Genomic DNA, 16,768 nt, shown 5'->3' on the forward strand with positions numbered 1-16,768 from the left:
TCATTTAAATCTGGCGCTAGCTCTGAGAATCGACGCGAATTGTGGTTAGAAGTTAATTTTAACCTTGGCTATGGTTAAAATTTTCCTGAAATTCTCCACTCTGAATCATTCAAAGGCGGCGCTACATCTGAGAATCTACGCAAATTGCGGTTAAATAATGAATTTTCTCTTTGCAGATAATAATCAAACTTGGAGTGGCTGCGTCGGCTTGTGTGGACTTGTTTCCTTTTTGGCTCGACCTGCCGACGAATTCCGAGGATAAGGGGAAAAGTTGTTCGCCGTTTCGCCTTCAACAGTTGCGCGGATTGACGTGGAGATTACTCGCGAAAAACGAAGCGCGGCGACAAATCGTGCGGAGAGAATTGACAGCGAATTTTGAACTTCGCCAGGAGACAAGGAATAGGTGGGTCCGAATTACTCTCTCTTCTAGCATTGTTGCTCTCAATTCATCCCAGTCACCAAACATCGTTCGCGTTGATCTGTGATTACTCTTTTTATAGTGTATAATGGGCGTTGCGCTGATCCCGAAACGCGTTTTGTTTGTTATATTGCTTGATTCTTGATGAACTCTGTTGGTTTTTGCTGATTTCTTCAGTCTGAACGTGTTCTTGGTTGCTTGTTTGGTATTTGAACGTTGGCTCGTTCCGATGGAGAAATAACTTGAAACTCAGGTGGATTGTAGAAGAGTAGCTTGTACTTTCTTGTTTAATTTCTGAGAAGATGTCGCACTACCCAAAGTTTGTTGCTCCTTTCATTGCGAAGATTTTTGGAGGGTAATAATTTGAAATACAAACAGAGGAGAGTAGCTTCATCTTTTTGCGGCTATTTTGGATAAGTTCCTGGTAAATATGAAACACGACTGAAAATTTGATCATTTCGTTGTCGATCCCTGATGTTCATAATGTAACATTGGGGTTGACTTTCAACAATAATTGAGTAATAAAAAATTATTCCCTTCTTTATCATGGTTTCATTCACGTAGGGGAGAAACTCAAAACCTTTATTTTCTAACCTGTGGTTGAGAACCAAAAAATATTGAATCAGATTGCACCAAATGTACTGGATTCTGTTTTCACTTCTGTTTTTCCCCGATTTTGGCTTATCAGACCCCATCATTCCCCGAACAATTGGGTGGAAATTCATTTTGATCTATCTCATGCCCTCATGTTATGCTGCTATGATAGTCTTTATTTCAATTCTCTCGTATTATCTCCGCGTGTGGCCTATCAGACCCAACCTATCCTTGATCCATCAAGTAAAAAAAACATTTTAATCATTTACATTAATTTCCTGTTTTTTCAGCAATTCTAAATAATTTTAGTTCTGTCACATTTTCTCTGAGTATGGCAAATCAGGCCCGACCTATCCTAAGACTCTTGAATAAAAATTCATTTTAAATTATTTATATATTTTATTTTCTCCAGTTTTTGTAAACTATGTTTCATTCCCCTGACATAATCTCTTGCAATATTAGATGACAGCCGCATATGCCTAGTCTTCATACGGGGGATCCAAGATTGGCTTATCGTGTTCATAATTCTATGATAAATATCTATGATGCAAGCATCAATAAAGATGATCATGATGATGATGTTGACCCATCTGACGTTCTTGAAGACTTTGACTCCTATATGGAAGATATTAACTCTCGGTTGACTGTTTCTAGAATGGTGAGTGATTCCGTCGTCAAAGGCATGATCAATGCCATAGCAGAGGGGTCAGCTGAGACCATATCTTCAAAGGATGAAGAGATTAATGAGCTGAAGAGAAGACTTAAACTTTACGAATCCTCCTTCTGTTCAAGGAAGATGAATGATGAACTGATGAGCGACTTGAAGATTTCCTCGGATAATCATATTCTGAAGCTCAAAGGAGAAGTTGAGAAGCTGAGGAGCTCAGATCATGGGCGATCTGAAGAGAGTTTGATTGAGATGGACATCAGCATCAATTCACTAACAGAAATTTTTAATGTTTTATTTAGAAATTTCTATGAGATGAACTCTGTTTTGAGTTCTCTGGACGAGCAGTTGTGGCAGGGGGAGATCCAAAAGGAATTTCATGTCTTTATTATTGAAGAAAAGCTGAGAGAAGTAAGGGAGGATTGTGAGAAGCAGTTATGCGAGCAGAGAAGCCTCTTTGAATCTAGATATGACTTCTGGTTAAAGAAAGTCAAAGAGATTGAAGATTTACGCCAGGAATTGGAATTTGTTTCCAAGTCCATGCTTTTCGTTGAACAAGAGCATCATCATCATCTATCATCTGGTTTGCAGGAGGCTTATGAAGAGTGGATTCATATCAAGAGTAAAGACGATTCAGTGGGAAAAGTTCACGGAGAGAGTTCTGCATTTGATATTTCTAAGGAAATTATTGGAAAAACTGTATTGGATGATAGAAATTCCTACCTTCTGGCCCACATGTCTAAAGAAGAGCTTATGGGCCATTATAAGGCAGAGATAAGGGAGATAAAGAGACAGCTCGAGTCCTCAGTCCACGAAAAAACTGAAGAATTATTTAGATTAAAGCGCCAAATCTTCAAAGAGAGAGATCTTTATTATAGTAAGAGAGAGAAGGAGCTGGAGGCATTAAAGAAGAGGCTGCCTGATTTATATCTTCGGCTGGACGAGGTATTGCGCGAAGCAAAGAAATTTTCTTCCGTTGAATGTAGTGATAAAACAATTAGTTTTCAGCAACGAATCGATGAGCTTTTTTCAGAAAACAGGACTCTGCATAATCTGCTGGTGGATGAAAGAAAAGAGCTGAACAAGAAGGTGGAAAGTTACTCATTAATGGAAAAAATATTTTTGAAGGAGAAAAAAGAACTTGAATCTGAACTTGAGAGTGCAAGGATAGAAGCATTTCTCAATAGCCAAGTACATGAATTCATTTTGAAACAGTTGATTCATGATTTTAAGTCTACAGAAGAAGATGTAAAAATGGTGACTGATATCACGAGAGAAGTTTTCAATTCCATTTTGGGCATATTGATTACAGATGCCCAGAACTTGGCTAGATTGAATATACTGCACAGAAATGAGAAAAAAACTTTGGTTGCTATCATCTCACAAAAAGATATGATCTTGAAATCAGAAATGGAGAAGGGTCAACTTTTAGCTGAAAAAGTGTCAGCAGAGGTAAAGAAGTCAAAGCAATTGGGTGATGAACTAGAAAAGGTAGAGAAAATAAAGAAAGAAGTCTTATCATTGTCAACTTTGGTATCTGAAAAAGACCTTGCCATTTCGATAGAGGTCAAAAAATCCAAGGAGCTCATTCATGAAATTTCATCATTGCGTACTCTTATAGCAGAGAAGGACAAGTACATAATAGAAATGGAATCTAACTTAAGGAAAAGAGAAGATGTTCTTGATGAACAGTTGGAAGAGTGTTCTAAGCTGAAGGCAGAGGTCCGTGAACTAGAAATATCAGTGTTGGGGTATATAATGGAATCAGATATTTTGAAGTCCATACTTTATGAGGCATCAAATGTGATTCGTGTATCTGTTGCACAAATATCTGATCTCAATAAGGAACTTGTATTGGCAAGGTGCAATGTTGAACGATTGGAGGTTGACTGTGGAAGATTTTATGACATTATCCGAGAAAAAGAAATTATGCTATCTTTTATCAGGTGGAGGGCTGATAAACAGGCCGAAAAGATGGAAACCATGACTATTTTCATTCAGAAAATGTCAACATCAGTTGCCGAGTTTGAAACAATTGTCCTGAGGAAGCTGGAAAGGCAAAGTTTGAGGTTATTTCTTTTATCATTTCCTTTTTATTTCTGGAACTGTTTATCCTTAAAGGCCTTTGTACTTTCCTATCCTTTCGAGTTTATTTTCATCATCGTCATCTCTGGTGGTTGTATAAATTGTCTCTTTCATGTCGTATTTTCTTACTAATTTTTTTATGGATTTTTCTCATATTCATGATGGGTAGTTTCTTTTAGTGAAAATTTATCTTTTGAAACAAACTCCAAAGACATTTGAGGTGTCCTTTCTTGATAATAAGACAACAGTAGCGGCAGGAAACCCTTCGGGAGCATATCAGATTCTCCAGATTCATTTCTCATTACAGTGGCAAATGATCATTCACTCTCAGGCGTGATGAATATGAAACAGATAAAAATTTTCATTCCTATCCTTAAAAATAACATTAAGTGAAATTCCCCCGTAAGAAGTGCAGTGCTTAGATCATCTCTGCTCCAGTTTGATGGACAGTATTAAGTATTGGGCTTATGTTATTCTTTGTTTTTGGGGGCCTCAGCCCATTTCGAACATCAAGATACAACTGAGGATGCAACCACTCAGAGCAGTAGAATGCTAGTATAGTTTTCTAGTTTAGTATCAAGAAGTATTATTTTTATGTTTGTAGTCGATGCTAACATCTAAATTCGTCAAAGCTACTCATTCACCATTTTCTGTGCTTACAGGTTGGAGGGGTTTCTCAATGAATGTGATCAGCTATCAAAGTTGGCAAATAACTCCAGAAAAAAGGTGTTGAAGCACAAAAAAGAACTTGAGATCATACTTTTCAATCATGAACGGGCTGAAAATGAGGTAGCATCTCCTTGTCGGACCCTTTATAAGAGATCCATTTATTTAATTCACTGAAAGTAGGATTTTAAATTTGGAAGAAAAAAAATGGTGGGAGAAGTAAAAAGTGACTGCATCAATTCTTCCACAAAAAAAAATGTTACTTTAAATTAATCTTATAAGGATATTCCTCCATCACCGTCCATCCAGAAACTATTATTAGACACTCAATTTTCTTCTGTTCATCCAATTCAGGTTGACCGCTTAGGGGATGAAGTAGATGATCTTGTGAGTGTTCTGGAAAAAGTATATATCGCCCTCGATCACTACTCTCCAGTCCTGCAACACTACACTGGGGTAAGTTTCTTTATCACAACTAGCTGAAGAAAATCTAACAATAAGGCTCTGCTCTCATCTTGTTTTAAGGCCATATTGTTGAATTTTCTTTCAAAAATTTATCTTTCTCATCAACTCTAGTCATCGTTGTCGTCACCGTCATGCAAGCTGTGGATGATGGTGATGACAGGTTTTGGATGATGACAACGATTTTCGTCATCACCTGCACAAACTCACCGCAGAAGTGGTGACACATTTTTTACTATGATATAAGCCCATATGCAGTCATATGACACCATTTTAGGCACTCGCTGCCGAAATCTAAGGATGGAAAGAAAAATCTCAATTTTCTTGTTTCAGGTTATGGAGATGTTGGAAATGGTCAAGAGAAAGCTTAATGAAGTGAACAGTGAGGCGCACTGACGATAGATGAGGGCCAGCCTCATGGATGCTCTTAATTCCCATTTGTGGGATGGGATTAACCGATTCTTTATGTACATGATGTCCAGCAGTAGGTTTAGTAGCCATGGTGTTGACTTAATTCTTTCATGTATTCCTACTAATATAAAGATCACCAACATGAATTAATCATCACTGCCGTTTGATAGGAACCTTGTTATAGGTTCCTATCAGAGAGGGGAGTAGAGGAGATGTGGGGTAGATATTCCCGGGTTTCGAGAGAACAACGTCAATGATCATCAGAGGCAAGAATCAACCGGGGACGAGCCACCTGAAGACGTGGTGAGGGGTTGACGACAGGGTTTTGGGGATTGGCGGAGACTATAAGAGAACTGATCGTCAGGGGTAGGGATCGGATCAGAGGGGACGCAGCTGAAGATCTGGTGAGACGATCACAGGGATAGGGGATGAGACCGACACGGGGAGGATCAAGAGGCCTATCTTACCTTAATTCTTGATTGCCCTCCTAAATGGAGGGCTACACGTATTTATAGGGAAGAAAACAATCTAACCTAAACATCAAATGACTAAAGTGCCCCAACTGGGCCAAAATGCCAAAGATACCCTTGGAGGTATAGGATCCTATCACCATGGTCATATTCTATTACCATTGTTGTATTCTTGACCGGAGGAAATGGTGTCTCTGCCACTTTGTGGCTGGTAACTCAATAACAGGAAGGACCTTTGACCTTGTCTCTCTCAATAGCTGTTGATATCAGGCATCTATGAAATCAGGTAAGAAATCTCAACTAATCGACAAATCTATTTAATCTATTAAGTGTTTCTCTTCCATTTATTCTCACTGATTTAAGATCAATGACATGCACTATACATCACGGTCGTAGTCAGATTCGAATGTTGCTCTTGTTGTTTTGACTGGAAGAGATAATACCATTGGCTCTTTCTGATCAGTAACCCACAAACAAGAAGACCCATTGTTTCGTTCTCTTATTAATGAAGGAAGCTAGTGATATCAGGCATCTATGAAGTCAGGTAAGAAATCTCAGCTTACCAAGGAATCTATTTATTCTATTTATGGGTCCTTTTCTTCTTATTTTCCACAACATTTCATCTCTGGAACATCAGAAAAAAAACAAATAGTAAAAGTCAAGGTCAAGAAATTTACATTTAAGCAAGCATGCATTTCTGTACAATAAATTACGAAAAGAGATATTAAATGAGACAATCAGCCTAATTTTCTCATGAGCATGTCTTACTAGCTTTGATAATAGGTATGGTGGACGTTTTGAAGGTAGTCAACTGCCATCACTAGCAGTGATGGAGTTCCAAGCCAGCAATGCGGCCCCAATCGCTGGCTCTATCTGTAACCAGAAAAGAAAAAAAGTTTTACACAAATTTGATTAAATTAGAGATAGAATCTAATTAGAAGGGGATGACTTTTTAGGGTTGGAGTTATCATGCAACCACTCCTATCTAAGGAAGAGATTACTAGAATTGAACGGGTAGATTATTTCATTATTCAATTTATTTTTCATGACAGTATGAATCACATTTCATGATTCCCACTCGCATTGTTAAGCTTGGTTATTAGAAATTTTGGGCTCCATCGGGGGTCAAAAACGAGAGAGAGGGAAGAAAAACAAGATAGAAGAACAGAGATGGAGAAAAGGGAGTCAGGCAGTTGATGAAGATTAAACCAAACTGAGTAACGAAGAAGGGTTCACTACCTCTTATTTAGGGATATGTGCCATAAATGTAAGAGTACAACAATAATACCCTTACTTCTGGCAAGAACCGTTCAAAGTATAGAACTGTTCATGCATTTCCTATGGGTTTCTAGGAAAGTTCTAAAAGCCCTCCATTTATCTTGTTTACTATGTTTCCCATCAGTTAGATTATCAAACTTTATATTTCCTAAGGATTGAAGAAGCTGACCTTTGGTCTGATCGGAATCACTCCAGGAAAATCCTCCATAACACGGTTTAAAACTTCTTGGCCAACATCCCAACCCCTCTTGGATTCAAGAACACCACCAACCAGGACAAGGGGAAAACAGCCCCTTCCATCTGCAAGAAAACATCAATATCGATATCGATCATCACACGCAATGAGAAAATAAAAAGAATATTTTTATTAAGTTCAGATTCCTGCGTGGAAACTGCACCTTCTCCACACAGTCCAAGCCTCTGGACAACGGCTTTTACGCTGGCTGCTAGCTCAGCAGCAGCGTCTTGAAGAATGTTCTCAGCCACTGGATCCCCCGCCTCGGCAGCCGATACAACCACCGGAACAAGAGCAGCAATTCTAGCCCAGGACGAATCGGCATAGGTCCACCTGGCCACATCAATATCAATAACAAGACATGCCATAATTGTTCTACTGAAAATGAACCTCTTTAAAAAAATCTGCAAAAATAAGTCTGATGGAAAGATTTACTGGGGACAGAAACTAATGGTTCAGATAGGAATCTGATGTTTATATTGGAAGTTTAGAGAGAGAAAAGGATGATGATTGACTCGGATGGGGGAGGGATTGATCCAGTGGGAGTCAGCCTAAGATCGAGGGACGAAGACAGTCTCAGGGCGCGAGGGTGCCAGGGAGACTTCACGAGATATGAGATCGTGATATGAACCAACGTGGTTAGTATCATGAAACAAGAAGAGGGTAGGATCGGCGGGATCGACGTCATGAAGGGATGGTTTTGGTGGATTGGGCAAACTACGGCCGAAAGAGGTCAAACTATGGTTCAGACATTGCTGAACAAACAAAACGTACCGAATCTTCTTGCCTGCCCTCCAGAGAGGAGGGATACAACATTTGGCGGAAATATGAGAAAGGATGAACATGCCCATAGTGGCTAATTCTGTTTTGACTTCTTTGCTGCCCTCAATGAAGACGGATACAACTATTTGTAGAAGATAAATTTCCAAGATAGCCCTCTATTGGTGAACTGACTAAACTACTCTTTGAGGAATCGAGAACTCCCATCTGTGGTTCCCATTGAGAATTCAATGGTTTCTCCATGGTTTCTTTAAAAAGTTGAAATTTAAAAAACTGTATTGAGATTACCCAATCAATTCTTCTGGCGATTCAAGACCAAGCTCACAAAGGATGACCTGTGTAAGGCTGGTTTTTCTTCCACGTCCATCATGCGCTCTCACCACTGCCGTCAATGCCCGAGCAGAAATTCCATATCCACTGTAAAACAAATATTTTTTTAGATACACAACTATGAGTAGAAATTAGACGACTAGAGGAATCGAGAGTGCACACTAGAAATGTGAAAACCTCAAAGAGGAATAGAGAAAAATCAAGAGATGAAGGAGAACGATAGGGATAGACGAGAGCAGGACAAATCCTGTGTCCCTAGGGGGTCCAGTCGATGACGATAAAACCAAACTCAATTAAATGACAGTGTTACCTATTCTTATACAGGGATTGTAATCATGATAAGGGAATGCTACAATATCACTTTGTTTAACAGACTTAAGTAAAACCATAAGTACCAAATGTAAGATTTCACGGAACCAAATCTCGCATGCATTTTAAAACAATTCAAGTCAAGATAGTGAGGGCCGGTCTCGAATGGGAAAAAACTCAACATGATTTTATTGAGTAATATCAGAACTTTTGTCGAAATGAATGTTAGGTGACCTTCCCCAATCCCCGAGGATGGGTCCAGCGCCGGCAGCCCGGGCTTCTCGTCCATCTTCTGTTGATCCATATGAAATTGAGCCTGTTCCAGAAATCAAAACACATCCATGGGATTTTCCCATTGTACCAGAGGCCAAAGCTGCCACGGCATCATTCTCTACTCTCAGCTTCACATTATGAGGAAATAAATCCCTGAAAGATCCAATATATAAACAATTTTTGAGAGACAACCAAAATTGGGTTATTGGAAATAAATCATTAATAACAAGAAAATTGCAGTAGGTGAAAGATTTTTTGATTATTTTATAAAATAATCAAATAAAAAAATGTCCCTAAAATGTTGGAAAATTGGAGAATATGTCTCTTAAAGTTTATTATAGATTGATCCTTCTCAAGAAATCTGGAGAGAAAAATCCATGGATGCAGAAACTAAATAATCCAGAGAAATCGACGCAACAAATAAATGAACAACTGAATAGAGAAATAAATAATCTAAACAAATACATTAATGACAACAAAAAAAGAGAAAGAAACCTCAGCCAATTCAAAACTCGTTGTTGATCAGTGGGATGATTCACCCCTGATAGAGCAAGGCAAACAGCTCTTACAGAAGAACGACTGCGGCCAACCTTCTGAAGAGCTTCACACATCACCCATTCCAGAGTCTCCCTGGCAGCAGCTTCTAAATATTACAACCACATTAAAAGTATAAGAAAAAAACATAGTAAGATTAATTATTGAAAATTCCCAGATAAAATAAGATATAAAGAAGATGACTATTCTACTAACTTAAGAATAAAGAAAATTTGAGCATAGAAAAAAAGGCCATTAAGAGAAAAAGAATCAAGCCACGATTTGAAACAACGGAGGCGCAAAAAAGGAACAAATATTCTGTTTAAAATGGACAATAATCGGTGAAGACATCATGGGAATTTCGCATTAATCACCAATCCTCAGTTAACAACCGAAGTTGGATGAATTTAACTATTTTTTATAAACAGAGGATTGGCCATTAATGCGAAATTCCCATGGTAGATAGAAATGATTGGTCATTAATGCAAAGTTTTATTAACGAGGATCGAGCGTAGAGTATGAGAAAATTAAAAAAAGATGTATGAATTTAACTAATTATTATTATTATAGTATTACCTCCTATAGAGTTAGAAAACTTTGCATGAAGAGAACAAAATGCGATGAATATATACTATGAGAAAAAATAAGCAGAGTTTAGAAGAAAAGCAGAGCGCAAATTAAAAGAACAAATACATTCGCATTAATCTCGCATTATCAACCGAAGTTACTGGGAGATCGAGAATTGCAGATGAGAAAATTAGAAAAAAGATGGATGAATTGAGCTATTTTTTCTGAATTTTTAGTGTATTACCTCCTACAGAGTTAGGATTGGAGCCGCCGGCAATAGATCGCCCAAGAACAGGCAATGGATCTGGAAGAACAGAGGACAAAGCCAAGCATACACAAATGGTAGAAGTAGCACCTCCATCAACTCCGATGACGATCTCTTCCGCTTTGTTATCCGCCAGAGAGACAATTTCTGATTCCCAAACCGTCCCATTATCGCTGGAAGTGGTCTCCGATTCTGTACCCATTCCTTTCTCAGAGAAGAACTGATCGCGGAGATGATCAGAACATGCCGGAGAAGATCTTCTGATTCAACATGGAATAGTGAGATCCAGTCGATGGGATTTTCTTGGTTGGCGAAGGAGAAGGAATTCAGGGTAGATCAGTGATTGGAAACTGCGATCATCTTTCTCTTTCCTTGATTCAGAGAAGGACGCGAAGTTCTCTGAGCTTTATAAGTAATACTGGAGACTGCGAGTTCTAGAAATTATTTAAATATTAAATATTTATACATTTATACACACAAGCTAGATAGAATATATAGACAAATAGATAGGTAGATGGATAGCTGCATAGATAGATAGATACCCGCATAGATATATAGATATATAGATTGATAGATAGATAGATAGATAGATAGATAGATAGTTAGATAGATAGTTAGGAGATAGATAGATAGATAGATAGATAGACAAACAAACAGACAGACAAACAGATAGATAGATAACCACATAGATAGATATATAGATAGATGCATAGCCGCATAGACAAACATACAGACATACAAATAGATAGAAGGATAGCCGCATAGACAGACATACAGACAGATAGATAGATGGATGGATGGATAGCCTCATAGACATACAAACGTACAAACAGACATGCAGATATACATATAGATAGATAGATAGACAGATAGCCGCATAGACAGACAGACAAACAGACAGATAGATAGATGGATAGCTGCATAGACAGATATACAGACATATAGATAGATAGGTAGATAGATAGGCCAATACATAGATATATAGATATATAGCCGCATATATAGATAGATGGGTAACCACATAAATGGATGAATGTATAGCCACATAGACAGAGAGATAGATAGATAGGCAGATAGATAGGTAGATAGATAGGCAGGTATATGATAAATATAATTTTGTCATTATTTAAGCATATATAATGATGAGTTTTTTATGTATTACTATTTAATATATGTTTCTTTTGACTAACCCCACTTGATTCTATGAATCAAGTGGATTAGATCTCATCTTTGTTTAAATAAGTACAGATACTTAGTTGGAGATAATATACATGGATCAAGGAAGGCGCCAAGACCAAGTCAAAAAAATCAGTTATGGATCAAGAAGGGCGCCTGGATCAAGTCAAAAATCAGCTATGGATCAGGAGGGCGCCTGGACAAAGCCAAAATGGCAGTTATGCATAAAAATGAACCAAGTCAAATGGCGATCATAAGTCAAGCTGGACCATTCAAATGATCAAAGCAGTTTAAAGAGAAGAGATCCTATAAATATTCTCTCAAAAACAATGTTTAGGAGGGTCCAGAATTTTTATGGAAAAAAGTGGAGAGTTGTTTTGTTCTCAAAGTTCTATAGACCCTCTATTGTTGATGAACAATTGAGTGGAGTGAAGGAGCAAAGCTGAGAAGATTCTAAGGAGGAAGATCATTTCCAAGCCGATCAGGGGTGTGACACAAGGTAAATGTGATTTCTTAGAATTCAGTAATTTCTTAATCATTCTTTTAAGACAGATTTAGTTGGGTTAGAAAGTACAGGATTGTAACTTTCTAACTTATCCAACCAAATCTGTTCAATAATTATCATTTCAATATCATTGTGATACAAGTAAATCTAAGACTTTGTTGAAATTTCAACAAAGTATTAGATACTTGTATTGCAGCGCAGCGCCGAGCGCCGCTCAAGCGTAGCGCCGGGCGTCGCTACGTGCAGCGCCGAGCGCCGCTCAAGCGTAGCGCAGGGCGTCGCTACGTGCAGCGCCGAGCGCCGCTCAAGCGTAGCGCCGGGCGCCGCTACGTGCAGCGCCGAGCGCCGCTCAAGCGCAGCGTCGGGTGCCGCTACATGCAGCGCCGAGCGCTGCTCTCGCGCAGCGCCGGACACCGCTACGTGCAGCGCCGAGCGTCGCTCTCGCGCAGCACCGGACGCCGCTCACGCGCAGTGCCACGCGCCGCTACGCGCAGCGCCGGACGCCGCTGCGCACAGCGCACGGCCGCGCACTGTGACACGCACAGTGCCGGGTGCCGCTACGCGCGTAGCGCACATCCGCGCGTCGCTACGCGTAGTGCTCGACGCACACCTCAGATAGAACTGGAGTTAGACTAAGACCAGATCTATCTGAGATAATAATTCAACTTTTGAATTTTTAAATTTATTTTTAAGATAATTAAATCTTTGTTCTTACTCTAAAAAATTTGAAATCTTAAATCTGTTAAATCTTAAAACAACTATTGATTGAATTGAAATAGAAATTAAGCTGAAATACTTGCTCCTTGTGGTTTGACCCTTACTTACCCTAGGTTAGTGAGGTAATTTTATTTGTTGAATAATCTCAAATCCTCACACATTGATAAGATAAACAAAGTCTAAAAATCATTATTTAAAACACCAAAATTTTGGATTATCAACTGGCGCCGTTGCCGGGGAGCACGGTTAATCAGTGAAAATTATTTCTGTTTATTTTTCTTATAGGCTGAAGGATTAAAACCCCTCAGCTCATTATATTTCTAACATCTTGGTTTGAGATTTATGGTAGTAACAAGGTCTAAAGCTTGTGTAAGGATAGAAGAAGAGGTGACTCAACCAAGGTACTCATTTCCAGATTCATCAATCACAAAGCAGGATCAAGAGAAGTAAAGCATGGCAGAAGAAGGACATCCTCATCAAGATAGAAGGAGAACGATGCTTGATAGATCAACACCATCAGGGAGCATAAGGCAAACTGACATAAATATAAATGTTGGAGAAGGAGTCATGTTCAGGTATGACAATGCTTTAATAAATTCCCTACCAGAATTCAATGGTCATGCTTCACAAAATCCATTAGAATTTTTAGATGACTTTCATATTAGATGTTCTTCTCAAAATGTACCAGGTCTATCCACTGAAGCTTTAAAAATGAAATATTTTCCATTAACTTTAAAAGACAGCTTTTGCATGGTATCGAAATTTAGGCATTACATTTAGATCTTGGGAAGAAATGCAGAATAAGTTTTTACAAAAATTTTATCCTCTTTCCAAAACAAATTTTTATAGAAGAGAAATTTATAATTTTCACTATCATGAAAATGAGGCATTTAGTGAGGCATGGGAAAGATTTAATGATTTAATTAGAAAATGTCCTCATCATGGTCTTGAAAATTGTCAACTAGCTCAATTTTTTTATGAAAAATAAAGTAAATCTAGCTACTGGAGGAACTTTTTATACTGCTTATGAAGATGAAGTTTTTGATATGCTAGAGAGAGTAGCAGAAACCGACTTGCAGGAAATAGGAGCAAACCACAATGGAAGGAACTCACAGCCAAAGAGAGGAGGTGCTTAGCAGGTCAACACCAAAGAATCCGAATTACATGCAGGAATCAAGGAGACCAACCGGAAACTAGAAGAGCTAACCTCAACCTTAAAAAATGCTTTTCTAAATAATTCTCCTATTGTTAAAACTAAAATCTGTTCTCTCTGTTTCAGCAAGGATCATGAAGATGGAGCTTGTCAAACCATAGAAGAAGAGGTCAATGCATTCAATCAACAACAACCTTCTTGGGCTGGACAGAAGAGAAACAACTTTAATGCAGAAAGCTTCAACCACGGAAATAAACCGCAATTTCAACCAAAACTCCAGTTTCAGAATCAACCTCAACAACCATATCAGGTTCAATCACAACTCCTTCAGGATTTTTCTTCACTAACTCCTGTGATTTCAGATATGATAGAAAAACAGAATCAAAAGCTTAGAACAGAGATGGAAATGCGGATGCAAATGATGATGGACTTTCAAACAAAGCAAATGCTAGAATCTCAAGAGCAAACCAGAAAATTGCTAGAAAGCTTCAGAATGGGATCATTTGAACATGGAGGTAAGGGAGTTGACTATAACTCCCAAGAAGGTCGATTTCCAACTCAACCTAGTATCAATCCTTGTAATTTATTTCATATAGAAGAGTCTTTTCATGAAGAAGAGAGTCATGAGGATCTTGAAATTTCGGCAATTTCAAGCCTGAGAAATGGAAAAGAACTTCCAGATCCTCATGTGTCTTTAAAAAAATCTAGAAATGAAAATGAGTATGAGGATGAAGATAAGGAGCTTTCTCACAAGAAAGAACCTTTACCTTCAACTCATGCTCAAGACATTCCTTATCCCTCTGCTCTAAACAGAAAGAAGCTAGTTTGTGAGTATGAAACTAGGCTTTTAGAAAATTTTAAGCAAGCCACCATGTCAGTAGCTGTAGAAGATATGATTAAGTGTGCTCCCTCATTAAAAAAGTATCTTAAGGATTCATGTACTAGTGGAAAGCCTAGGAAGGTAGTGAAATTATCTGAAAATGCTTCTAGTATTTTGAATTCTATTCCTATAAAAATGAGAGACCCAATAGCTCCATTTATTACTTGTGAGATAGGAGGAAAAATATTTTCTAGAGTTTTACTAGATACTGGAGCAAGTATTACAATTATCCCTACAGCCTTGTATGAAGAATATGGATTTGGAGAATGAGGAAATTAGTATGGGTCTATTACTGGCTGATGGAACAGTTAGACAACCTGAGGGCAAATTGATGGATGTCATGATTAATGTGGAGAATTGTGAAATTCCTGTAGATTTCATTGTTACAGATGTGAAAGTGAAAGGAGATATCAGTTTAGCTCCCATCATTTTAGTAACAGCTAGGACAATTATGGATTGGGATAAGGGGACTGTTGAATTTAAGATTGGGAATGAACGAGTTAAAATTGATATTTCCAAAATGATAAAATGCCCATTGGGAAGTAGTGAGGAATTAAAATTTTGTGAAGAAGAAAATGAAGATATTGAGGAAATAGAGGAATACTTATTGAGTATAAAAGAAGTGGATACAAAAACCACTTCGATAGAAAGTCCTTTAGAACTAAAGCCTTTACCATCTGCTCTTAAATATGCTTATTTAGATTCCATGAGGACTTTACCTGTGATTATATCTGCATCTCTTACCCAAACTCAAGAAGAGGATCTACTTAGGGTTCTTAGAGATCATAGGAAAGCTTTAGGATGGACATTTGATGATATAAGAGGGATTCCACCTTCTATTTGTGAACATCGAATATTTTTGGAAGAAGAATCTAGGCCATGTAGAGAGCATCAGAGAAGGCTAAATCCTTACATGAGAGAAGTCTTTGAGAAGGAAATTTTGAAATGGTTAAAAGCAGGGATTATTTATGCTATATCTGATAGTAAATGGGTAAGTCCTGTTCATATGGTACCAAAGAAATCTGGAATTACTGTGGAGATAAATGAGAAAGGAGAAGAGGTTCAGAAACGATTACCTACAGGATGGAGAGTATGCATAGATTATAGAAAACTCAATAAAGCTACTAAGAAAGATCATTATCCATTACCCTTTATTGATCAAATTTTAGAAAAATTATCTGGGCAAAATTTTTTCTGTTTTCTTGATGGATACTCAGGATACAATCAAGTTAACATTCATCCTGAAGGTCAAGAGAAAACAACATTTACTAGTCCTATAGGAACTTATGCTTTTAGGCGTATGCCTTTTGGTTTGTGTAATGCTCCAGCAACATTCCAAAGGTGCATGAATGCTTTATTTTCAGACTTAGTAGGAGAATCTTTAGAAATATTCATAGATGACTTTTCTGTCTTTGGGAGTACATTTGAGAATTGTTTGTTAAATCTCACTAAAGTTTTTAAAAGGTGTATTGAATCTAACCTTGTACTAAGTTGGGAAAAATCTCATTTTATGGTGCAGGAGGGAGTAGTTCTGGGACACTTAGTAAGCCATCGTGGACTGGAAGTGGACAAAGCAAAAATAGAGATCATCCAGAGCCTTCCACCTCCAACCAATCTAAAAACCCTTAGGGGTTTCCTCAGCCATGCAGGTTTCTACAGAAGGTTCATTTTAGATTTTGGAAAAATTTCAAAACCAATTACGAATCTTCTATCATCTAAAAATAATGATTTTGAATTAAATGTTGAGGCAAAAGCTGCTTTTGAAAAATTAAAGGAAGCACTCATACAAGCACCCATCTTGCAAGGTCCTGACTGGACCTTGCCATTTGAATTGATGTGTGATGCTTTTGATTATGCTGTAGGAGCAGTTTTAGACTAGAGAAAAAATAAGAAACCTGTGGCCATTTATTATGCTAATAGAACCTTGATGGATGCACAACTTAATTATACAACTACAGAAAATGAATTACTAGCTATTACATTTGCTTTAGAA

The 16,768-nt window shown here is 38.0% G+C and overlaps 2 protein-coding genes and 1 non-coding gene across 6 annotated transcripts; 1 reads left to right on the plus strand and 2 right to left on the minus strand.

Moving 5' to 3' along the window:
* Nucleotides 1-135: 135 nt before the first annotated feature.
* Nucleotides 136-5,439, plus strand: LOC144704245 (myosin heavy chain-like protein). Of its 2 annotated transcripts, none has more exons than XM_078576591.1 (5): nt 136-403; nt 1,475-3,748; nt 4,427-4,553; nt 4,785-4,886; nt 5,226-5,439. In XM_078576591.1, the coding sequence occupies exons 2-5, from the start codon at nt 1,488-1,490 to the stop codon at nt 5,286-5,288; spliced, it is 2,553 nt and encodes an 850-aa protein (XP_078432717.1). In that variant the 5' UTR covers nt 136-403; nt 1,475-1,487; the 3' UTR covers nt 5,289-5,439. The 2 variants fall into 2 exon arrangements, with proteins under 2 accessions (XP_078432717.1, XP_078432718.1); XM_078576592.1 differs by lacking the exon at nt 136-403 and adding an exon at nt 439-671.
* LOC144704246 (Actin-like ATPase superfamily protein) lies at nt 4,670-10,733 on the minus strand. Of its 3 annotated transcripts, XR_013581775.1 has the most exons (9): nt 10,324-10,733; nt 9,474-9,621; nt 8,940-9,131; nt 8,355-8,483; nt 7,450-7,619; nt 7,221-7,351; nt 6,542-6,646; nt 6,337-6,398; nt 4,670-4,876 (listed from the first exon to the last, which is right to left on the minus strand). XR_013581775.1 is itself a non-coding variant. In XM_078576595.1 (8 exons), the coding sequence occupies exons 1-7, from the start codon at nt 10,544-10,546 to the stop codon at nt 6,581-6,583; spliced, it is 1,059 nt and encodes a 352-aa protein (XP_078432721.1). In that variant the 5' UTR covers nt 10,547-10,733; the 3' UTR covers nt 4,670-4,876; nt 6,542-6,580. The 3 variants fall into 3 exon arrangements, 2 of the variants coding, with proteins under 2 accessions (XP_078432721.1, XP_078432719.1); XM_078576595.1 differs by lacking the exon at nt 6,337-6,398; XM_078576593.1 differs by lacking the exons at nt 4,670-4,876; nt 6,337-6,398 and having other exon boundaries at nt 6,407-6,646.
* Nucleotides 10,734-13,587: 2,854 nt separating this feature from the next.
* Nucleotides 13,588-13,688, minus strand: LOC144705067 (small nucleolar RNA R71). The gene has a single exon (XR_013581969.1). It is a non-coding gene; the product is annotated as a small nucleolar RNA R71 (small nucleolar RNA).
* Between the last annotated feature and the right edge of the window lie 3,080 nt (nt 13,689-16,768).

Source organism: Wolffia australiana, chromosome 6 (assembly GCF_029677425.1).
Source record: "Wolffia australiana isolate 7733 chromosome 6, ASM2967742v1".
Lineage (NCBI taxonomy): Eukaryota > Viridiplantae > Streptophyta > Magnoliopsida > Alismatales > Araceae > Wolffia > Wolffia australiana.

What these genes read in the sequence shown, in the direction of transcription:
- LOC144704245 (XM_078576591.1), top strand. Translation starts at nt 1,488, where the DNA reads ATGCCTAGTCTTCATACGGGGGATCCAAGATTGGCTTATCGTGTTCAT. An exon ending in ATGAACGGGCTGAAAATGAG is followed by an intron (nt 4,554 to 4,784) that starts GTAGCATCTCCT and finishes CATCCAATTCAG; the next exon opens with GTTGACCGCTTAGGGGATGA. An exon ending in TCCTGCAACACTACACTGGG is followed by an intron (nt 4,887 to 5,225) that starts GTAAGTTTCTTT and finishes TTCTTGTTTCAG; the next exon opens with GTTATGGAGATGTTGGAAAT.
- LOC144704246 (XM_078576595.1), bottom strand. Translation starts at nt 10,546, where the DNA reads ATGGGTACAGAATCGGAGACCACTTCCAGCGATAATGGGACGGTTTGG. An exon ending in CAATCCTAACTCTGTAGGAG is followed by an intron (nt 9,622 to 10,323) that starts GTAATACACTAA and finishes TGTAATATTTAG; the next exon opens with AAGCTGCTGCCAGGGAGACT. An exon ending in ATCCTCGGGGATTGGGGAAG is followed by an intron (nt 8,484 to 8,939) that starts GTCACCTAACAT and finishes TTTGTTTTACAG; the next exon opens with TGGATATGGAATTTCTGCTC.